Raw genomic sequence first — 22,189 nt, 5'->3', positions numbered from 1 at the left:
ACAGACCAGGGCTCACTGTCACTCCTCAGTGTGCTCGGGGGACAGCTCCTGGCTGAGCCCTCACCACGTACCATGGATGGTGAGGATGAAGCTCTTCTGATCCTGGCTGGCCACGTTCAGGGCCACGCACGTGTATGTGCCTGAGCTGGAGAGCTGCAGGTGAGGGAGCTGCAGCACCCGAGAGCCTGGGAGAAGTGGAGAGCAGGGAATCAGGACAGCCTGGAGCAGAACCAGGTCTGGGCCATTATGCCAGCAAGCTGACTGATCCCTTGCAAAAGGAGTCTGGCCATGGCATTCCCATCTTTGAGGTCCAAAGCCTTGCTGTGCCCCACAGGAAGGGGCACTGAGCTCCCAGGAAGCAGCAGGGTGGAGTTCTGCAGGATGGAGCCCTTGGTCCTCTGCAGAGGGGATCACTCAGCAGTGTGTCATTAGTGTGTCATAAACCCAAAGGCTGAGCTGGGGACCCACACGTGGCACCCAAAAAGGGGGATTAGGGAACCTAGAGCTCGCTGTCAAGAGCTGGGGCCCAGGCAATGATTCTGGCTCATCCCAGCATACCTCGGGTGACAGTCACGTCCTCTCCGAGCCGCAGGACGTGGCCATCCTTGTACCAGGAGATCTCTGCAGCCGGGTGGGTCTGGATGTCACACACGAGGGAGACGCTGCCATTGACAACGCCATCGACCTTCTCGGGGTCTGTTCCCACGCTCCAGGGAGCTTCTGCTCCAGTGCACCCAAAAGACAGTGCCAAAGGGGGGCCCTCACTGTGGGGGTCGATGCCTCCCCAGGAGGAAACACGCACCGAGCCCCTCTCCTGCTCAACCTCCTCACACAGGGTGAGCGTGACCAGCACAAGGGACAGCCATGCAGTTCCAGAGCCAAAGGGAACTCCAGTTGGTGGAGAAAGAGGAGGAGGGCAGTAAATCAGTGACCCAGGGAAGGGGAGATGCCTTACCCTGCACAGCGAGGGCAAAGTGCTTCTCAGCTGACCCGGCCGGGTTCTCAGCCATGCACGTGTAACTCCCAGTGTCACCTGCCTCCACCACTGCCACCTGCAGAGGGGGAGCAGAGCACCACTCAGGGCTGCCCCAAGCTGGGGAGGTGCTGGGACTCCCATGGGGACCTTGGTGAGACCAGGGCAGCCACCTTTGGGAGGAAAGAATGCCCCATCCCCTCCATCTGCTGTCTCCTGTGTCTCTCCCCAGCACAGCCGCCTGCTCAGGGGCACACCAACCTGCAGGACTGTGCCACCTTCCAGGAGCTGGTGCCGTGGGCCAGCCTCTATGGGGAGATCATTCCAGAGCCAGGACACCGTGGGCTCTGGGTGCCCAGTGGCTTCACACTCCAAGCGGACAGTGCCATTGATGGTGGCCGTCACCTCCTCCACCAGGTCCTCAGTGCCACCACGGATGGCCGGGGCAGCTGGAAGCAGGTGGTTATGGGGCTGCCATGTGGCCCAGTGCAGCGTCCCCTGTCCCTGTACTCACTGAGCACCTCCAGCTCGTAGTGCAGGCGGTCGCGCCCCGCAGCGTTGGCCGCCTCGCAGGTGTACCTGCCCCTGTCCCCCTCCTGCACCGCCTGCAGCTGCAGCACCCGGCCCCCTGTGACACGGGACAGGCCACAGGGAAGGGTCAGCGGGGTATCCCCCAGCCGTGCCCTGCACAGAGCCCTGCACAGCCCCAGTGACTCAGAGGTCCCGCGGGTGCTGTGTGTGGTGGCGGGAGGAAGGGGACAGATCCATCCTCCTCCGTGCTAGGGATGCTCTCCTGCAGGACACCCCCAGCCCCACGGGGGGGTTCACACCCACTACCCATTACCTTGCAGCAGCAGCACCCCCAGGCCCGGGGAGAGGGGCTCCCCATCCTTGTACCAGGTGAGCTGGGGGGGTGGGATGGCACTGGTGTCACAGTAGAGAGCGGCGGGCTGGCCAAGGACAGCCTGTCGGTGCTCTGTCACCTCCCCGTCCTGGTCTTCCTCCCGATAGAAGATCTCAAGGGCTTCTTTGGGGCCTGTTTGCTGCTGGAAGATGGGGGGCACTGCGGGGACAGGCTGTGGTCAGCTGTGGGGAACAGGGACATTGCCCCCAGGTGCACCCACAGCATCTGCCCTCACTGGAGCTGAGATGTTTGTTGTTTTCCAGCAGGCTTAAACTTTTTTTCCTGCCCACCCTTCTCTGCTCCCACGAGTGACCCTGAGGACCCCTGCTCTTGCTGAGACACCCCCTGCTCTGGGTGCTGGCTCTCTGCCCAGGGCTCACCTTGGACGTGCACGATGAAGTCCCTGTCATCCTCACCCACAGCATTGGTGGCCACACAGGTGTAGTGCCCCGAATCCGAGACACCAGCTGCTTGGATCTGCAGGACCTGCCCCTCACTGAGGATCTGGATGTGTTCAGAGCTCTCCAGAAGCTGAAGGGAAGAAAGAGAAGGGCAGGAGGAGGATTACACACCCAGGAGTGGAGCAGAGCCCAGCCAGCTGTACAAAGGGTATCTTCCCACTCCGTCCAGCTGGGACAGTCCCCAAAGCCAGCAGCTCCTCCCTGGTCACAGCTGGGACCTCACCTGCTTGTCCTTGTACCAGCGGATGGTGGGCTCAGGCACAGCCCAGGTCTCACACTCCAGCACCACTGTGCTGTTCACCCTGGTTTTCACCTCTTTCATGGCAAATTCCCCCAGAGGATCCTCTCTGGCAATCCAAGGAGGAACTAGTGGGGAAAGACAAAGGGAAGCAAGGGGGAGCAGAGGGGAGCACAGGGGAGCACAGGGGAGCAGAGGGGAGCAGAGGGGAGCACAGGGGAGCACAGGGGAGCAGAGGGGAGCAGAGGGGAGCACAGGGGAGCACAGGGGAGCAGAGGGGAGCACAGGGGAGCAGAGGGGAGCACAGGGGAGCAGAGGGGAGCAGAGGGGAGTACAGGGGAGCACAGGGGAGCACAGGGGAGCAGAGGGGAGCACAGGGGAGCACAGGGGAGCACAGGGGAGCACAGGGGAGCAGAGGGGAGCACAGGGGAGCAGAGGGGAGCACAGGGGAGCACAGGGGAGCAGCACCAGCCCCGTTACAGTGGTGGGGTCACTGCAGGAATTAGGAAGGACATGGGGAGCTCCCTCACCCAGGACCTTCACAGCGTAGTTCTTCACAGCCTCCCCGTCGTCGCTGGCCACGATGCAGCTGTAGGTGCCCGTGTCCTCCTCCTGGGCATTCAGGATCTGCAGCCCGTGGCCACCTGGGCAAAGATGGTCTCCTCAGAGGGTTGCTGCTCACAGCCACAGCTCTCTGTCCCCATGCAGCACCTGAAGGCATCTCAAGGGACCTGCTGAGCACCTGCAAGCCTGGCTGGAGGGGGCCTAATGCTCTTCTAGAGCCCAGTCCCAGGCTTACAAAAACCAGCACTGAGGAGGCTCATTCTCATCAGAGGATGCAGCACTTGGAAGAGCAGCATCCAGCTGATCCCTGAGCCCTCAGATCCTGCAGGATGATGGCCTCTCACCATCCCACTGTGCTGGACCCCTGCCAGACCAAGAAAAGGCCCCACTCCCACTCCCCAAGGCATGCACAGCAAGGCCACCACAGTCATGCAGAGCCAGGGGACAGCAGCACGGTACCAGGGAGCAGCAGGACATTTCCAGAAGCTGTGAGAGGAACCTGGTCCTTGAGCCAGGTGATGTTGGGAGAGGGGTACGGCGGGGCCTCGCAGAGCAGGGAGATGGGGTTGTTGATGATCACTGTCACTTCTTCTGCAGCAGCATCATCTCCAGCAAAGGTGGGACTGGCTGCAGAGACGTGGCTGTGTGTTAGATCAGCACTAGCACACACTCTGGCTTCCCAGTGCTTTATCCCCCCACCAGAGAGCATGATCCATGTTCAGGGAATTGGAATTGACACAGCTTCAGACTCTGCCCTGTCCTGCTGCCCTCCAAAACCACAGGGGTCCAGGAGACACATCCCCCCTTCCACAAGCCACCATCACAGCTGGACCCTGCACTAAGCAGGTGCTTTCTGCTCCTCCAAGAGGTCTCACAAGGGCTTTGGGACAGGTCCATGCCACACTTTGGCTGCAGGACTAAGGGATCCTCCCCGCCTCCCTGGGGCAGGCCATTGAAACCCGCTAAGTCTGCTCACACCTGAGACCCTGCCTCCATCCAAAGGCACCTCATACCCAAAACATCCAGCAGGTAATGCTTGGTCTGATTTCCTACAGAGTTGGAGGCCACGCAGGAGTAGTGACCAGCATGGGCCAGGGAGGCTCGGGGGATGTGGAACAGGGAGCCATCAGGGGAGATGGAGAAGGTGCCAGGGAGAGGGTGGTTGTCTTTCATCCAGGTGATCTTGGGTTGTGGGTTGCCTGTGAGGGATGGAAAATGAGATTTTGGCCTTTGTGTGAAGTTTTTCCATGTGTGAGCACAGCCTGGCTGGGGTCACTGTCAGAGCTTTTCTGGAAAGCAGAGACATCATCCCAAATCAGAATTATCATGATCTGGATCAGGATTTTAGAAGCTGCTGGATGAGCCAGCAAGAAGAAAGAGAACTGTCCTGAGTGGGAGGTGATTAATTATTCCCATCACTAAAGGAGAAATGAGATTAGAGGAGTTTTAGCTCCATTTTGGAAAGGTTGGATCTCACATTGTGGAACAGGCTCCCCATGTGGGCGTCCCCTCCCCAGCGCTTCCCGGACAGCACAACTGCAGAGCCAGGAGCCATCCCAACAGAGCTCTGCAGCCCACTTCAGCTGTTTTCATGTCTCTGACTGGAGCCATCCGTCTGTTCCACACCCCAAAGAGAGACTCAGGTCTGCCCCTGAGCCCCATCTCCCCCTTGCTCATGCCACCTCCCTTCCCCACTTGATGCTCACCTGAAGCAAGGCAGGACCAGGTGACAGGGTGGCCCTCGGGCACCTTGAAGGTGTCTTCTTCATCCACATTCTCAATGAGGGGAGGAACTAGGAACACAAGCCCCCAGGGACCTCAGCAGCTGGCCAGCTCGGCCTCTGACCTCACATCCTAAGGACTCCAGCACACCCAGCGTGTCCAGTCTTAACTCATGTCTGTTCCTTACCTAGGACCTCCACATTTCGTGTCTCTGACTGGAGCCATCCGTCTGTTCCACACCCCAAAGAGAGACTCAGGTCTGCCCCTGAGCCCCATCTCCCCCTTGCTCATGCCACCTCCCTTCCCCACTTGATGCTCACCTGAAGCAAGGCAGGACCAGGTGACAGGGTGGCCCTCGGGCACCTTGAAGGTGTCTTCTTCATCCACATTCTCAATGAGGGGAGGAACTAGGAACACAAGCCCCCAGGGACCTCAGCAGCTGGCCAGCTCGGCCTCTGACCTCACATCCTAAGGACTCCAGCGCACCCAGCGTGTCCAGTCTTAACTCATGTCTGTTCCTGCAAGGGTGGAGCTCTGAAACCCCAGCAGGAATCCTGCAGCAGACAGAAGACCCCTCCTTACCTAGGACCTCCACGTAGAAATGCCTCCTGGCCTCCCCAGCTACGTTGCTGGCCAGGCAGGAATAGTGACCACCATCCTGGGCTCGTGCACGGGTGAGCCTGAGCAGCCAGCCCCCTGGAAGCACAGAGCAGAGGGGTCTCAGGGCCTCATCCAGGTGCCAGCACATCCCAGCTGGATGGGAGCGGTGTTTGAACTGTGCTCCTGTGGGGCTGCAGCTCCACCATGAGCCTGAACTCATCAGTGTGGGGGTAAAACACGTTCCCAAAGCACTCATGTCTCACAGCAGCCAGACCTCTGACCTGGAAGCACTTGTGTGTGCTGGCTGGGGGTGACAGGAGAGCCATCCCAGAACCAGGTGACGCCGGGCTGGGGAATGCCAGTGGCCTCACAGGTCAGGGTCAGGGATCCTTGCAGGGGAACGCTGACATTGGTTGTCAGTCCTGATCCTGCAATGAACTCAGGAGGAACTGGGGATGCAGAAGAAGAAGATCCATTTACAAAGCAGCCAGGACATTGAAGGAGCAAAGCAAGGAGGGGAGAACTGGGTGAACCTGTTTTGTCCCACCTTTGTACAGCTTTAGGACACAAACCCAGAAGGACCATTAGCATCACTTGGAGATGGTGACTTTAAAGGTGCTATGGGACAGGTGAACCACAGCACAGATGTGCCCTTACCTGCACAGCTGAGCCCAGGCTTACAGGTTCACACTGGGATGGCCACACAGCCTGAGCCACCTCAGACCTTTTATAACTCAAGTGACCTTGACCCATGAGGTAGTAGAGGACTTTATATGAGATGATCTGCTGTGATGGCTCTGGAAAGAAACTCCTGCCTGATGGACACAGTTCTACAGCTATTCCTGAAGCATAACCCTGCTGACCCTGGGACCTGCTACATGCTGGATTGTCCAACACCTGCTCCACATCCAGTCACTCCACATCACCACCCTCCTCATCCTGCCTGCACCACCCCAGCCACCAGCCCCGTCCCACGTCCTTACCATGCACCACAACATCAAACTCCCTCTGCTCCTGCCCCTCTGTGCTGGCAGCCAGGCAAGTGTAGTGTCCTGCATGGGCCACCTCTGCCCTGGGGATGTGCAGCCGCCTGCCCTGCTCCGTGAGCAGGAGCCCGTCCCCAGCAGCCACGGGCTGCCCGTCCTTCACCCACGTCACCCACGGCGGTGCTGTCCCCGTGGCCTCGCACTCCAGAACTGTCTCACCCCCCTCGATGACAGAAACCTTCCTCAGGGCGCTGCTGCTGCTCCTTGGCACTGCTGTGGGCAGAGGGACACGGGGTGGAGGGGATGTGCAGCTCCCTCAGCCGTGCACAAGTGGAAGGGCAAAGCTGACCAAGGTAGAGCAGCATCCCTTCCAAAATATCCAAGGCACCAGGCAATGGCTTTAGGATCCAGCTGGACCTTGCATTGAGAGAAGTCCCAGCACCTCCCCCTGCCCACACAGGTCTCTGGTGCCCCGTGCTCACCGTGCACCTCCAGGTGATGCTCCTTGCTGCTGCTGCCAGCAGCGTTCCTGCACTCGCAGGTGTACGTCCCCTGGTCCAGCAGCTGTACCTTCTCCATGTACACCACGTTCCCTCCTGGGGACACCAGCTTTGGGCTCCCTGGCTGGGTGGAGAGGGGCTCACCTGCCCAGGGAAGGGGACAGCAGCTTCCCCTCAGGCTCCCAGAAGGAGAAATTCCCACCCAAAATCTGGATTCTGCTCAACAAACAGCTCCAAGGAGACCAACAGCTGGGACCACCCATGTGGGGAGAGATGAGGCTGAGGAACAGACCCCTACCGTCCTTCCACCAGCTCCGGGTGGGCAGGGGGATCCCGTGGCACTCGCAGGGCAGCTGGACAGATTGTCCCTCTAGCACGGACACGGCCTCGCGCTCTGGCGAGGAGAAGGATGGAGGCACTGCAGGGATGAGAGGAGCAGCTCAGTGATGGCACTGGACAGGAGGAGAAGGGCAGCTTGGAGCTCCATCCTGCTGGACACACACCCCCTGCAGCCCTGCTGGGTGCCACAAAAGCCCCAGTGACATTCCCCTGCCCTGGCTTCATGTGGAAACAATAACCTTGTCTCTCCAGCCAAGTGAGGGATGCTTTTAATTGCACGTAGCCAACAGCAGAGGATGACCAAGCATCCCACAAGCAGGCCAAGGTCAGGTTGGCCAGACACAGCCTTGTTAGGCAGCCCTGCTCACTGAGAAGGTTACCCAACTCTTTCCATTATGGGATGATGTTCTCAGCTGCTCACAAATACAGCTGGCTGGAAAATGGTAACTCCTTCCCATGAGGGATATCAGTTTGGAGAAGAAAAACCTCAACACCCAGAAACCCTTGAAAAACAAAAACAGCAGAACCCAAACAATGCACCCGAGCCAGGACGGCAGACGTGCAAACATTTCCCTGGGAAGAGATTGCAGGAACAAGCCCAGAGCAGGAGAACTGGATCTTCTCCACACCCTGGCCACCTGCCTGCAGGACTTCCACCAACTGGAGCATCCCTGAGAAAAGCCAGGGCCTGGCTCAGCCCCCAGAGCTGTGGACATGCTGAGTGGTCTGGGAAGCTGCAGGGATGCTTGGATCGAGTGAGAAAAGTGAGCAGTGCCTGCCTTGGCAGCAGCCCAGGAGTCACCACTGAGTCTGGGGGACAGAAATGCCACCAGGCACACAGGGTGCAAAAGGGACAGGGTGGGTAGGTGACCCCGTAATGGGGACCTGGCAACACCCATCCATGGGGCCATGGCTTTCCAGGATAGCGTTTGGGATGGACACAGGGGATTGCATGACTGGAATTGCAAATGAGCCATCTTCCAGGGGTGTATCCTGAGGGCTGGGACAACCCCACCGATCCCACACTCACCCAAGATATTCCAGGGGGGGAAGCCCTCACCTCTCAGGAGGGCACGGCTGCACTCACCGGTGACCTGCAGGCTGTACTGGAGCTCAGCCACCCCGGCCGCGTTGGAGGCCACGCAGCGATAGCTGCCGGCGTGGGAGGGCCGGGCACGGGGGATCTCCAGGCGCTTCCCATCCCCGGACAGGGTCAGTCCTGCGCCGGCCGGGAGCTGCTCCAGCCCCCTGTACCAGGCGATGTCTGCAGGGAACAGAGAGCTGAGCGGTGAGGAACGATGCTGCTGCCCCCTCAGCCAGGGAAAAGCCCGGGAGGAGCTGAGGGGCAGGATTGCCTCACCGGGAGCGGGCAGCCCCGAGGCCAGGCATTCCAGGGATGCCGAGCTGTTCTCCGGGATGGCCAGATCCACCGCGCTGGGCTCGATGCTTGGAGGCACTGCAAGCCACACCGCTGTGACCCGGGCTGTCTGCAGCCCTGCAGGGCCCTGGGCACAGCCAGGCTCACCGGTGGCTCTTGGCACACACCAAGTCCTGGCAGAGCAGCAGCTGAGAGCCACAGCTCAGTCCCTGCTCTGGGAGGGGACCACACCACCCCTTGGTGCCACCAGTGCTCCCCAAACCAGGCAGAGGTTTGGTCCCTGCCCCAGTGAGACATTCATTCTTCCCAGGGAGGGATCTCTGTTCCCAGCCTGGTTTCTCACCTGGCACCTTCAGTCACACCCTGCTGGTGGAGGGGAAATGGGGCTGGGGGAGGACCCTCCAGCAGGAAGCACCAGTCAAGGATTTACTGTGGTGCCAGTGCCATCACCTCTCAGCTTCATTGACAAAGGACAAGAACCCAAGGAATCAAGGCAGTGACCCTGCACCTACCAAAAACTGGGCCAAGAACTCCCATCCCTTTGGGCAGCCACGTTCCTCCCAACACATGGGATGGATGGATAGAACACCTCACCCCAGACACTGCGCTCACCATGCACTGAAACCTGCACCTCTGCCCGGGCCAGCCCTGCCCGGTTGCTGCCCTGGCAGATGTAGAGCCCTTGGTGACCAAGCCCCACTCGGGTGACCAGCAGAGTGCCACCATCCTCGGACACCATCACACCATCCTGCCCGTCCAGAGGGTGCCCATCCTTCAGCCACCTGTGAGCAAGGGGACAGGCAGCACGTCCTGGCTCTGCCATCACCCACGCCCTGTCTCTGCACTCCAGCAGGGTGAGCAGCGGGGCGCTGGCAGCCAGGACTGTCCCCTTGTCCCCTGGAATGGGGCTGGCAGTGCCAGCAGAGGACAGAGGACACCAGGGACAAGGAGAAGGAATGGCTGCCTCCACCCTTAGGGACACCCCAAGCCAGAGGCCTCTCCCAGCCACCCTGGGGGCACAGGGAGCACCCACCACTGCAGCACTCACTGGATCTGGGCTGGGGGGCTGCCCACGCTGTGGCAGTGAATCCGCAGGGAGGTGTTGGCCACAGCTGCCAGGTGGCTTTCCCCATCACCAATCCACAGCTGGGGGGGAGCTGGGGGAGAGGAGACCTCAGGCTGTGCCCACCCTCAGACCCTGCCACAGGAGCGTGGGACAGCCAAGGGTTTGGGAGGTTTGGAGCCCAGTGGGCAGGGGTCTGGACCTTGCACGTGCAGGCTGTAGCTGAGTGAGGCGTTCCCCGCGGCGTTGGAGGCCGTGCACGTGTAGAGGCCACTGTCTGTCACCTGGGGCTCAGCCAGGTGGAGAGATCCTGAAGGGAGGACACTGAACCTGGCGGGAGAAGGAACAGAAAAGCTGGATGGGAGAAACAGCCATGTCATCCATCACCCAACCCTGAGAGGAGCTGAGGGCTCAGAGCTCACCATCACCTCGGGACAGCCAAGAGAAGGTCACCATGGCCACCTCCCATCGAAGAGGGTGGCACAGCTGCCCATGGGGGCACATCCCCTTTGCTCAGCCCCTGTACGAGCTCATCACATGAGCTCAGGGGGGTGAAGGAGGACAGGGTTCCCCCCAGAGCACAGTCCCTGCAGCTGGAGCTGGCCAAGCTCTCATTCCAGCCCCATCTGTGCTCCACAGACATAACATCATCTCAGCCCACGGCTGCAGATGCCTCCTCGTGTGCTCCCATAAATCACCCAGCACGGACAAGCCAGCTGAGATGTGGGGAGCAGCACGGGTCAGCCAGGAACAGCCATGGCAAATCTGACATGAACAACAAGGCAACGCATCCCCCAAGAAGAGCAAAACCAAGAGGCCTTCCAGCTTCCCCAGGCCACAGCAATCCTCAGGTACAGGATTAACACCAAGGCCAGGGCCCGTGGCTTTAGGGGGTCTCTTCCAACATGGTGTTAACATATGGGGAAAATATTGGAAGACCAAGACACCAGATAATCTGGAGTATGGTTGGACATGAGTTTATCCTCACCCATCAAATCACATTAACTGACTGTCTCATGGCCGTCATCTGCTTCAACACCATCAACAAATTGATTTGTCCCTCCAGAAGTCACTCACTGGAACAAAACTGGCCTAAAGCCCCACATCTCAGAGCAGACAAAACCACTACTGGGCTGAAAACTGTGTTTGTGCCAAACCTTGTCCCGAGAAGCATCAGGCCCTCATCCAACACTTCCCACAGGGATCCACCATCCCCAGGCACATCCCCGACCTTGTGACAGCACAGGGCAGGAATGTGCACAAGGCAGACAGACAGCAGGGTGAGGAGCTGCACTGGAGCTGCCTTTCCTTCCCGTGTCCAGGGTAGGCACACGAGGGATTGGAAGCAGCTGCTTGGTCCCAGATGTTTGGAAGATGGAAGGAAAGCCTGGTGCTCTCCAAGGAGAGCAGAGCTAATGCAGAGCTCGGCTGCCCCAGCTCCTGCACTGCCCACAAGGTGCCAGGGGTGCCCTTCACATCCCCCTGCCAAGCAGCCAGGTCCCTTCATGGACCTGACATCCCCCTGAAGAGACACAAAATCGCAGGAGCTGGCGGTCCCCAGCAGCCACAGCCCCCCTCACCTGGTGGTGGCGAGGGGCAGGGGCTGGGGCTCCCGGCTCCACACCACCAGGGGAGGGGGCTGCCCCTGGGCCTCGCAGGGCAGGGTGGTCTCCTGCCCCAGCACAGCCAGCATGGGGACAGGGGCTGATGTCTGCGATCCATTCACGCTGATCCTGGGCTTTGCTGCAAGGAGAGGGAGCACAGCTGCTGCAGGGACACTTCAGTGCCCACAGCCCCCACCACTTCTCTGCCCATCCTCCAAACCCATCTGGCAGCTGGACTGGTGCTCCAAGGAAGCCAGGAGTGTTCCCAGGTCATTGTCTCCCTGCCTGTCCCCTCTGGAGCTGTCCTGGGCACTCACTGCTGATGGAGAGCTGCATCTCCCGGCTGGAGAACCCTGCTGCATTGGTGGCTGTGCAGAAGTAGGTGCCAGCATCCCCAGGGGATGATGAAGGGATCAGGAGGGTCCCATCTGGGTCGAGCTGGTAGTGTGGGCTCAGTGCAATGGGCTCTGTGCCCTGCAGAGGAAAAGGAAGGGAGGAAGGCAGAGATTCTCCAATGAGCTCAACATCCCAAGGGCAAGAAGAGAGCTCTGGACACACCAGAGCAGGCCATGCCCTGGTCTCAGCTCCCCAGGGTGCTTGGTGCCACCTCCCCAGGCAGCCACAGCCATGCTGGAGAGCTGCACCCCTTCAAACACATTTCCCTGAACCCGAGGGTGGCCTCAGCTGGGCTGGCGGGGGCACAGCTGTCCCTGTCCCCTACCTTTGCCCAGGTGACAGCAGGGGGGGGCACGCCGGTGGCGTTGCAGCGCAGGGTGACAGCCGCTCCCTCGGTGGCAGTGACAAGAACAGGGCCAGGCTCAATGCTGGGAGGAACTGGGAAGGAAGAGAAGCCCCTCATCCTGCATGGCAGGCCACGTGCAGCACAGGGAGCAGAGCACAGCGAGCCCCTGCCCCCTGTCACTGCCCAGAGGGGACACCCAGCTCGCTGTCACTCACCGTGGATGACAAGGGACACGTCCTGCCTGTGCGAGCCCAGGGCGTTGCTCACCTCACAGGTGAAGGTTCCTGCATCCCCCAGGGATGCCTGCTCCACGTGCAGGCTCCCATCAGCCCGGATGGAATAGGGGTCACCTGGGGCTACCTGGACATGGGCAGAGAGCAGAGAGCAGGGCACATGGCAGGGCCAAACACCAACACATCCCTGCAACTTTGGGGCACATCCAGAAATGAATCCTTGGGCAACACCTTGACGTGGAGATAAACCCACATTGCCTTCCCAGCACAAATGCTCTGTTGGATTCTTTCACCAGCAGCTTTCGCCCCAAAGGCTGGGGACCCATCCTGCAGTGAAGGCCCCCCAGGGGGTAGGTGTCCATCCAGCCACCCACCCACCATCCCAGCAGGCACGGGAGTCTCACCATCTGCCCGTCCTTCAGCCAGCGGCGGGCTGGGAACGGGCTCCCAGCCAGGATCACACAGGGCAGGGACACGGGCTGGCCTGGGAGCACACGCACCACAGGGGAGGCAAGGGCTATCTCTGGGGCTGCTTCGAAGAGGGGAAAGGGAACCAGGATTAATCAGTGATGAACTGGCCAGGAACGCTCAGGGGAATGGATGTAGATCACCTTTCTTCCAAGGTCTGGATCCTGGCTCAGCATAAGCCAGCTCTGGTTGCACTCCCCAGGAATTTGGGGATATTCGCTGCAGTGTGGGTCCATGTCAGCACATGAAGCCAAAGGGGGCTTGGAAGGGCATTGCCCAAACCCTGCCCTGGGGTCGCTGAGCATTCACTGTGGCCAGCTCAGCACCAGAGACAGCTGCTCTGGTCTCTGCCCCTTACCCCCTGCCAGCTCACTGGGATGGGCTCACCGACCACAGCACGGAAAACAAACCCTGTCCAGTGACTGTCAGCTTGACCTCTGCGTGGATTTTCCCAAACTCGTTCTGGGCTTCACAGATGTAGATGGCTTGGTCATCCAGCGAGGCACCTGGAGCACAGTGGGGAGAAACCTCAGCCTGGTGGGGCTGGAGAGCCCTGAGCAATCTCCAAGACAGGGACCACCCTCCCCTGCCCCACCACCATCTCCAGTGGGGACGCACCCCTCGGAGCTGGAGGCTTGCAGGCTGTTACTGCTTGCACAAGTTAAAAACACAAATAAATGCATGCACGCTCAGCTCTTACTGTCAATGAGGAGCTGGGCAGCCTCCAGCTGGCTGGAAACATCCCGTGGTCCCTGCCAGCTCACCACGGGCTTCCCGTCCTGCCGGGACCAGGTGACCTGTGGCAGGGGGGATCCCTCGGCAGGACACAGCAGGCTCACTCTCTCCCCAGCCTTGACCTCCAGGTCGCCCAGGGGCTCAGGAAAGTGAGGGGCAGCTGGAGGAGAGAGCAGCAGAGAAAGGGCTCAGCAGGTCCAGCATCCCCATGGCTGGAGAAGGGATGGGGCTGCAAAAGCAATGAGCTACATGCCCTGATAGGTTATGAGACTGACTTAAAGATTTTGGTGCTTTTCCAAAGCTCTCATACTCATTGCAATTTCCACCCCTTCCAGTTATGCTCATCAACCCCTGGCTCAGCAAAATAACTTGCACTTTTCCATCTTTAACTGCTTTAAACCTTGCTGCCCTCAACACACAGCCTTCCCTCCTCCTCCTCCTCATGCTCTTTCATCCCTTCTGCCTCCAGCAAAAGATTTTCACCTGGATTTTCAGACACACAAAATCAGCCCCCACCTCTGCCTAATCCCCCTGGTTGCATCCCAAGCCCCCATGTCTCCATGCAAAAACAACTTTCTTGTCTTTTCCCACTTGCTGAGCCTCCCGCATCTCCCCAAAGCTCCGAACTCCTGCCAGGCTTCCCCCAAGCACCAACACCTCCCTGCTGGGAAACCTCAGAAAGCAGCAAAGGGCAGCTGAGCCGGGAGGGAGAGCTGTGGAAGAGGCTTGACCCCCGGGCAGGACGCGGCAGGACTTACAGCCCACGTGCAGCGCGGTGCTGTCCAGCGCGACGCCCGCCTCGCCCAGGGCCTGGCAGCCGTAGAGCCCCGCGTCCTCCTGGCGCACGGCCTGCAGCCGCAGCACGGCGCGCTGGCTGCCCGCCGGGAACGCCGCCACGGCCTGCTCGCCTGCCCAGAGCCCCGGGTCAGCGCCCTGGGCCTCGCTGGCTGTCACACCCGCGTGTGGCGTGCAGCGTCCTCCCCGGCCTCACCTTTGTACCACACGATGTGGGGTGGCGGTGCCCCCGACACCCAGCACTCCAGGGTCACGTCCTCGCCCTCCAGCACCTTCAGGCTGGGCGTCACTGCCAGGATGGCAGGAGGCTCTGTGCCGTGGGGAGAGGTGTCTTTGGTCGCTCTGCTGCGCTGGGTGTGATGCCATCCAGCCCGAGGGGACCCCAGAGCCCTGGGGGCTGTCCCCCAGCACCCTCCATAACACATGACAACATCCCCAGTGTGCTGACCCCACACCCTCCATCACACACAGCCCCATTCCCAGTGTGCTGATCCCACACCCTCCATCACACACAGCCCATTCCCAGTGTGCTGACCCCACACCCTCCATCACACACAGCCCCATTCCCAGTGTGCTGACCCCACACCCTCCATCACACACAGCCCCAATCCCAGTGTGCTGATCCCACACCCTCCATCTCACACAGCCCAATCCCAGTGTGCTGATCCCAGTGCCCTCCATCTCACACAGCCCCATTCCCAGTGTGCTTATCCCAACACCATCACACACAGCCCCATTCCCAGTGTGCTGACCCCACACCCTCCATCACACACAGCCCCATTCCCAGTGTGCTGATCCCAGTGCCCTCCATCACACACAGCCCCATCCCAGTGTGCTGTCCCCAACACCTTTATCACACACAGCCCTGTTCCCAGTGTGCTGCCAGTGAGCAGGTACCAGTGAACTCCAGGGTGACCACTTGCTCATCCCAGCCCAGTGTGCTGCTGGCATAGCAGCTGTAATTCCCTGCATCCTCGGGGACAGCAGACCTGATGTGCAGGGTACCCTCAGCATCCCTGAAAACCCTGCAGCAAATGGGAGAGAAAGGGAGAAATGAGCCCTGTGGAAACAGGGATGATGGAAAATGTGTTCATATAAATGAGCAGGTTTCAGGCCATGCTGGGCATGTGGTGGATGTGGGTCAGCACTTAGAGCCAGCTGCTGCAGGGAAGGACTTTGCTTTGAACCAGGGAAAAGCACTGAGAATTGGGCTTTTTCATCTCAAAAGTCCAAAAGCCTTCCCCAAAGTCAACTCCTGCACTCACAGCCTGACACGGGCAGGAGCTGAAAGGCAAAAAGCAGAAGAAATTAAGGGGAAGTACAAGGAGTATTTTGAGACCTGAGCTCACACCAGGTGTGCAAAGTGGGGACGGTGACCTGGATAAGGCAGGACAGATTAAAAATAAATATAGGAAATTAAGGCCAGCAGCATGCCAAGCCTCTCAGGAGCACAGGCTGGGATAGTGCAATGCCTCCCTCTTTCCAGAGCTACGGCAGCCCCGAGCCTCCCTCCCTCCCTGCAAGGGGAGCACCATCCCCAGGGACGGGGGGATGGAGGTGCTGGCTCCCCAGGGTTACCTCTCGTCCTGCTGCAGGGGCCAGCCCCAGCGCCTCCAGCTGCTGTGGGGCTGGGGGTGGCCCCCGGCCGTGCAGTTCAGCCGCAGCTCCTGGCCCCTGCTGAAACGCCGGGGGCCGCGCTCCACCCTCACCCACGGCGCCTCTGCTCGGGGTGGGAGCAAGGCTCAGCCTCCAGGTGCCACTCACCACCCTCCCACAGGGCAGCAAAATGCCCCCCCAGGCCAGGGTGCCACACAGGGGCAAAGCCTACCCTGGATGAAGAGCCACAGGGAGGCAGTGGCGGTGCCACGGGCGCTCTGTGCCACACACTCGTACAGGCCCCCGTCCCCTGGCTGCACCTGGCTGATCTCCAGGGAGCTGTTCTGCAGCAGCCGGCTCCTGCCATGCCCTGGCTGTGCCACCTTGCCATCCCAGCTCCAGGTCAGGTTGTAGGGCACATCCCCCAGAACCACGCAGGACATGACCACGTCCTGGCCCGGCGAAGCCGTGATGTTGCCCGGGGTGATGACACGCGGTGGTGGCTCTGCAAACACGGGATGCCTGGGTGAGAGGAGCCCGTGGCCAGCCACAGACAGGGGAAGGGCTCTGAGGCTTGGCACAAGCAGCCCCCACCTGAGACAGAGACGTAGGCACGGGCCCGGGTCACTCCAACCTTGCTGGTGGCCGTGCACTCATAAAAGCCTTCGTCACTCTCAGACACTGCAGGGATCAGCCAGCTGATGTTCCCTGAAATCCTACAAAAGGGAGATGGAAATATGGATCACTCCCACCTTGGGACTGCCATGCTAGTCCTAGTCCTGCTCCCTGGGATATTTTTTCATCTGAGTCAGGCAGAGGTGCATCCCCACGTGCTGCGGACCTGTCCCTTGGAATTTTTCTCTTGGCATGCTCAGGACCTGAAGGCACTCACCCAGCACAAAGCACCCCCTCATCTGGCACAGCTCAGGGACCCACATGGGACGTTCCTAGGGCTCACTGGGCCATACCAGAGGCTCACCTGAAGAGCTGCTCTTCCCCGAGCTTCATCCTGCCACGGCTGAGCTGCAGGTGGAAAGGGATCTCGCTCCGTGCAGAGCAGGAGATGAGCTGTGGCTCACGGCTGTAGGCCTGGATATTGCTGGAGATGTTCACTTTAGGCAGACCTGGAAGGGGATGTGCAGGTGTACAACACCCTTGGAAGCTGGCTGGGAGCTGCACTGGGAAGCAGGATGACCAAGGAGAAAGAAACCAAAGCAGAGGCAGCGCTGGAACCTCTGGTCCCTGCCCAGCACCCGCGGGTTCCACTCACCGGGGACCACGCTGGTGTAGGTGACCCCCGAGAGGCGGTGCAGGGGGTGGCCCTGGCCATCTTCACCCTTCACCTTCAGCAGAAAGTCACCCGGGGGGACCCAGAGCGGCGAGCCCACCCAGAGCTGCGTGGCGGGGCCGGAGGAGGAGTTGAGGAGAGGCCGCGCTGGCAGCGAGACCAGGACGTGGCCCGAGGTGTTGAAGAGCTCGATCTCCTGCAGGCGCCCAGGCGGCCTCAGACCGCTGCAGTTCACCAGCACAGAGATGGGCAGGCCTGGAAATGGGGAGGGAAAAAAAAACTCCAACCACATTCCCAGCTGCAAACGCCCAGATGTGCATCCAGCCCCCCGGGCAGCACCACCCTCACCCTGCACCGGCCGCTCTCCGGGCTGGCTGCTGTCAAATTCCGGCTGGGTGGAGAAACTGGCTTGAAAATTAACATTGCTGATGCCTGTGATCCTCAGCGAGTGGCGGCCACTGCTCCGGGTCTGGAAGCAGATTGAGAGTCAAGTGCTGAGGGCAGGGAAGGGAGAGGATATGGGAAGGGAGAGGAGATGGGAAGGGAGAGGAGATGGGAAGGGAGAGGAGATGGGAAGGGAGAGGAGATGGGAAGGGAGAGGGCATAGGAAGGGAGAGGAGATGGGAAGGGAAGGGAGAGGCTGCAGCCGGCCCCTTTCAGCCTGCTCACACATCCTCTGCCTGGCCGGAGATGGATGGGGAAAGCCCACCCCTGGAAAAGCCTGGCAAGGTAAATATCCATGGGGGAAAGGCAGAGGATGTGCAGGTCTGCCAGCACCTACCGTGACCAGCCACGTCCCTGGCTCGTAGGGCTCCACGGCCACCACCAGGGCTGAGTTGGGGATGCTGAGCAGCTCCTTCAGACCTCGGCCCTTCTCCAGGACATTTCCTGTAACAGGATGTGAATGTCTCAGGTGGGTAGCCCAGGTCTATCCCCTGGCTCCTACAGCAGCCAGGAATGGCCTCCCTCAGGGCTCAGGGTAGTGCAGAGCCCAGCACAGCTCACAGCCAGGGCAAACCCTCAAAGGCAGAGGCAAAGCCAGCCTGGGAGGAGAGCAGGGAGATGTGCTGGTGTTTGCTGAGGGCTTTGTAGCTCATCACCTTTTCATTTGAGTTTTAGGGCAGGGTTTGGTGAGCCCCTTCCAGCTTGTCCTCACCTGAGGTCTTTCTGGGGGCCAAAGCCCCACCTCCCCTTGCTGTCCCTCTCCCCTGGCTCCTACCTGCAGGATCCTGGACCCTGATCCCTGGGGCAGGGCCGCTCAGGGAGATGGTGACCTCCTTCAGGCTGGGGTCAAAGGGGACCTGCCACGTGTTCTCCCCACCATCCTCATGGTCCGTGGACAGCAGGTGGACCTTGGAAGCCTGGATGGCCTCTTCCACCCACTTCAGCACCTGGAGGCAGCAAGGGAGGATTAAACCTGGATCTCCCCTCCCCAGTTGTCACACAATTCAGCACAAGGGGCCGGGTGTCCCCACTCACCTCTGCCACCTGCTGCTTGTCCAGGTGGAAGATCTGCCCGGAGCTGGTGGCGGCGATGCGCTCGTACACGCGGTACCCGGGGTGGCTCCTGTCCCCGCAGTCCCCCGTCAGCACAAACACCACCTGCCACAGCCACGGCCCCGTGACATCCCGGCCACCCACGGCAGGGGACACAGCTGGCACCCACCAGCATCCCAGGACACGGAATCGGCCCGGGGGGTGCCACATTCCCCCGGTCAGGGGTTTTATGGCTGCGTGTCACTGATGTGATGCTGCTGCCGCAGGGCTGCTCACCTGGCTCTGCTTGTGCTGCAGCAGCCGCAGCAGCTCCTCCTGCTGCTCGTAGTCCTTGGCCCGAGCATCCGAGAAGACGTAAATGAAGGAGCCGGGGTGCGAGATCTCCACGGCCACCCTGATGGCCCCCACGCTCATCTCCGGGCAGTCCCCCCCGCCCTGGGGACACAGGCGGGGACGTGGCACCGGCACCGAGCCACGCGGGGCTCAGTCCCTGGCAGATCCCACCCGGGGGATGCTCACGGGCAGGAACCACCCCGTGTTCCTGGAGTCAGCGGGGCGGAACTGCAGGGACACTCAGGGTCACACAGACGAGGATAATTAAAGGACCCGTTTGGGGACCCATGCTCACAGAAACCCCTGGCTTCCCACAGGTACCTTTAGTGGGCACATTTGTGCCAGCCACCCCAGGGAAGCCTCCTGGCACAGGGAGGACCAGCTCCCACTTTCCCAGGGCTTGGCACCCCCCAAGGGCTGGGAAAGCTTTTGCAGCCTCAGCCTTACACCTCCTGCCAAAACAGCTGCATCCGAGGGGAAACACCACAGGGATTTAGCAATTCATGGGAGGCAGGGCAAGAGTGGGGATGGATAAAGCAGGATTAAGCTCCCAGGGAACATTTCAGCTGGCAAAAACATACAAAGTAATTTAAAAAATATATTTTAAAAGCCAGATATTAAAAACTCAATTATCAGGCAGTGGTTGTAGAGGAGGAGATTTTTGGTTCCATGGAGAGTCTGTGCAAACTCTCCTGGGATCAGCATCTCTGTTAGGGACAAGAGCTGTGGACTGGGAAGTCTCTGCCCTGTTGCAGGACTCTGGGGCACAGCACCGGCATCACCCATCCTCTCCACTCCCAGCCCTGCGTGCAGCCCCCATCCAGCCTGGCTCAGCTTGAACCCCCATCACCCTTGTGGGGGATGCAGGGAGTGCCCCCAGAACCCACAGCATGCAGTGCCGAGGCCTGGCAGAGCAGCGTGGGGCTCAGGATGCCTACCTGGACGTGGAGCTCCCGCAGGCGCTGCTGGAAGAGCAGGGGATCCGTGGTGAGGGTGACAGGTCCCACCTCTGCCAGCACAGGGAGGCCACCCCTCAGTCCCCGAGCCCAGCACCAGCTCCTTCCAGCACCACCCACCCTGCCAGTGCTCCTGGCACCCGGGAGACTCAGGTCCAGCCTCTGCCCTGGCTTGGCACCAGCAGAGAAGTGGGTTTGGGCAGACCAGCCCCTGTGCCCACACCGTGACCGCTTTGGCAAACAATTCCTACACCCAGGAATTCCTCCCGACATGCTGGGTGGTCCCAGCCAGGGTGAGCTGCCCTTTTCTACTGGGGGAGGCTCCCAGCAAAGCAATGCAGGAATCAATTCACTGCCTCTGCCTCACTCAGCTCAGTGTTTCTGCTGAAAATAAAGCTTGTGTCCCTCTCTCCTTGTGGGAGGCCAGGGCTCTTTTGGGGAGCAGCTGCCCTTTTATGGGTGTGCACAAAAAGAAGACAAAGGTAGGGGCAGAAGGAAATTATTCTGGTATCACAGCAAGTTACCAAAGCCTCTTAGCAAGTGGTGTTTTTATTGAGGTGACCTGGAAGCACGTTGTGGAGTTGGACAGAAATACCCCCGTGACTACTCCAGGGAGATTAGAGCAGCATGGAAGGGGAAGAGCCACCCACCACAACGTGTCACACCCCTGGGATTAATACAGTGGAATCAGCCCACCCTGTGCCCACAGGGTGGCCTGGGGACAGGAGCCCCAGCCCAGCTGCCAGCTGTTGAGGTGCCATCCCCACCACAGCAGTCACCAGGGCATCAAAAACAGGGAGAAGGGGCAGTGCCAGCCCTTGTGAATGCATGCTTCAGACCCAGCCAGAGCCACAGCCCAGCTCCCCACGGCCCCATGCCTGGCAGGACACCCCCTCAGCCTGTCCCGGACCTACCTGGGTCATGGAAGGGCACCAGGGCATAGTTGCTGATGGGCTTCGTGCTCCTGCTGCGCGTCCTCTCCAGGATGCGCGAGGCGCCGTCCATCACCTGCACCAGGTCGTCGTACATGGAGCCGGTGACATCGAAGACAAAGGCCAGGGTGGCCCACCCCGGAGGGGTCTCGGCCACACTGAGGGCCAGCAGCACCCAGAGACCCACAAACACCCCTCGGTGGGGTGGCATCGCGGGGGACACGCTCAGGGGCCAGCAGCGCCCTTGTCCCTCCGGGGTGCGAGGGGCCACACGCGGCGGGGACAGAGAGGGGACCCGGGCAGGGAACGCCCAGCCAGCCCTCCGCAGCTGCGGACCTGCTCGTCCAGCTCAGCTTCTGGGAGGGAGCAGGGAGGGCGGGAGGAAAAAGCGGGCTGTGGGAGCCAGCGACGCGGCAGGGAGGGGGGTGGGAGCTGGAGGGAATCGGGATGGAGATCCAGGGGTTGGGGAGCAGATCCCGCAGCCCACGGGATTGTCAGAAACGCTGCCCGGGACCCCTCCCCAGCGCCGAGCCCCTGGCTCAGAGAGCCCCTGCTCTGCTGGGGGGAGCGGGGGGTCAGGGGAGGACACGGGGGTCACACCTGTGAGGGAACCCTGCCAAACCCGGCGGGGGACACAGCTGCGGAAGGAGCACAAGGACCCAAACCCCCCTTGCTGGGCGAAGAGCCCTGGAATGGGGTCTGCAGCGGGGCTCGGAGGTCGGGGGGGCTGTGGGGGGCTCGGGTGGGCTCAGCCACCCCACGAACAGGGAGCAAAGAGTCACGCAGAGCACAGACAGAGCCAGGACAGGGCTGGACAGGCGGCGCTTGGCCGGGACAGGCAGCGCTTGGCCGGGGAGCAGGGCTGAGCTCACGGCTCCGCTGGGATGCTCTGCTCTCGCTCAACTCCCCCGCAGCCCGACCCAGGCGCAGCCACGGCCAAAAGGCGGCTCCAGGTGAAGCTGTGCACCTCCTGCAGCCCCTCCTGCAGCCCTGCTCCTCCCAGGCACGGGAGCTTGGGGGTCAGCCACCTCATAACCCACACACAGGACAGTGGCACCGTCCTGTGCCTTTTTTATCCCTGCAAGGGTGGGCTCAGCCTAGCCCGACCTCAGCGCAGGCAAGGACATCCCCTCCACAGCAGGGCAATGACACTCCTGCCCCTGGGGCTGTGCCGTGGCCTGTTCCCCTCCTGTCCCACAGGCAGGGCTTGCACTCCCAGCCCCACAGAGCTGAGGGGAGTCCCCCACCCCACAGTGCCACAAAACCCCCCTTGGAGCATCCC

The 22,189-nt window shown here is 60.8% G+C and overlaps 1 protein-coding gene across 1 annotated transcript in view; it reads right to left on the bottom strand.

Annotated features, from left to right (window-relative positions):
• The window catches only part of HMCN2 (hemicentin 2), a 33,541-nt gene extending 12,301 nt beyond the window's left edge, over positions 1-21,240 (bottom strand). The window contains exons 1-44 of the mRNA XM_039720270.1: positions 20,890-21,240; positions 19,958-20,028; positions 18,963-19,121; positions 18,669-18,791; positions 18,409-18,580; positions 17,971-18,077; positions 17,538-17,658; positions 17,172-17,444; positions 16,881-17,025; positions 16,496-16,617; positions 16,134-16,406; positions 15,884-16,025; positions 15,203-15,330; positions 14,502-14,615; positions 14,269-14,418; positions 13,476-13,670; positions 13,186-13,281; positions 12,712-12,836; positions 12,290-12,434; positions 12,054-12,166; positions 11,650-11,806; positions 11,309-11,471; positions 9,931-10,058; positions 9,714-9,822; positions 9,278-9,447; positions 8,648-8,743; positions 8,375-8,551; positions 7,247-7,366; positions 6,931-7,092; positions 6,446-6,721; positions 5,744-5,911; positions 5,445-5,558; positions 5,183-5,269; positions 4,154-4,339; positions 3,600-3,767; positions 3,107-3,220; positions 2,562-2,704; positions 2,258-2,408; positions 1,818-2,036; positions 1,488-1,601; positions 1,235-1,422; positions 956-1,052; positions 559-720; positions 72-185 (exon numbers count right to left, since the gene is read on the bottom strand). Coding sequence (XP_039576204.1) covers positions 72-185; positions 559-720; positions 956-1,052; positions 1,235-1,422; positions 1,488-1,601; positions 1,818-2,036; positions 2,258-2,408; positions 2,562-2,704; positions 3,107-3,220; positions 3,600-3,767; positions 4,154-4,339; positions 5,183-5,269; positions 5,445-5,558; positions 5,744-5,911; positions 6,446-6,721; positions 6,931-7,092; positions 7,247-7,366; positions 8,375-8,551; positions 8,648-8,743; positions 9,278-9,447; positions 9,714-9,822; positions 9,931-10,058; positions 11,309-11,471; positions 11,650-11,806; positions 12,054-12,166; positions 12,290-12,434; positions 12,712-12,836; positions 13,186-13,281; positions 13,476-13,670; positions 14,269-14,418; positions 14,502-14,615; positions 15,203-15,330; positions 15,884-16,025; positions 16,134-16,406; positions 16,496-16,617; positions 16,881-17,025; positions 17,172-17,444; positions 17,538-17,658; positions 17,971-18,077; positions 18,409-18,580; positions 18,669-18,791; positions 18,963-19,121; positions 19,958-20,028; positions 20,890-21,118 — 6,586 coding nt within the window. The 5' untranslated portion in view covers positions 21,119-21,240. The remainder of the gene's footprint in view (positions 1-71; positions 186-558; positions 721-955; positions 1,053-1,234; positions 1,423-1,487; positions 1,602-1,817; positions 2,037-2,257; positions 2,409-2,561; positions 2,705-3,106; positions 3,221-3,599; positions 3,768-4,153; positions 4,340-5,182; positions 5,270-5,444; positions 5,559-5,743; positions 5,912-6,445; positions 6,722-6,930; positions 7,093-7,246; positions 7,367-8,374; positions 8,552-8,647; positions 8,744-9,277; positions 9,448-9,713; positions 9,823-9,930; positions 10,059-11,308; positions 11,472-11,649; positions 11,807-12,053; positions 12,167-12,289; positions 12,435-12,711; positions 12,837-13,185; positions 13,282-13,475; positions 13,671-14,268; positions 14,419-14,501; positions 14,616-15,202; positions 15,331-15,883; positions 16,026-16,133; positions 16,407-16,495; positions 16,618-16,880; positions 17,026-17,171; positions 17,445-17,537; positions 17,659-17,970; positions 18,078-18,408; positions 18,581-18,668; positions 18,792-18,962; positions 19,122-19,957; positions 20,029-20,889) is intronic.
• Between the last annotated feature and the right edge of the window lie 949 nt (positions 21,241-22,189).

Source organism: Passer montanus, unplaced genomic scaffold, assembly GCF_014805655.1.
Source record: "Passer montanus isolate IOZ18808 unplaced genomic scaffold, ASM1480565v1 scaffold43, whole genome shotgun sequence".
Taxonomy (NCBI): Eukaryota; Metazoa; Chordata; class Aves; order Passeriformes; family Passeridae; genus Passer; species Passer montanus.
Note: the sequence above shows the minus strand (reverse complement) of the source record. Positions and strands in the feature narration are given on the sequence as shown.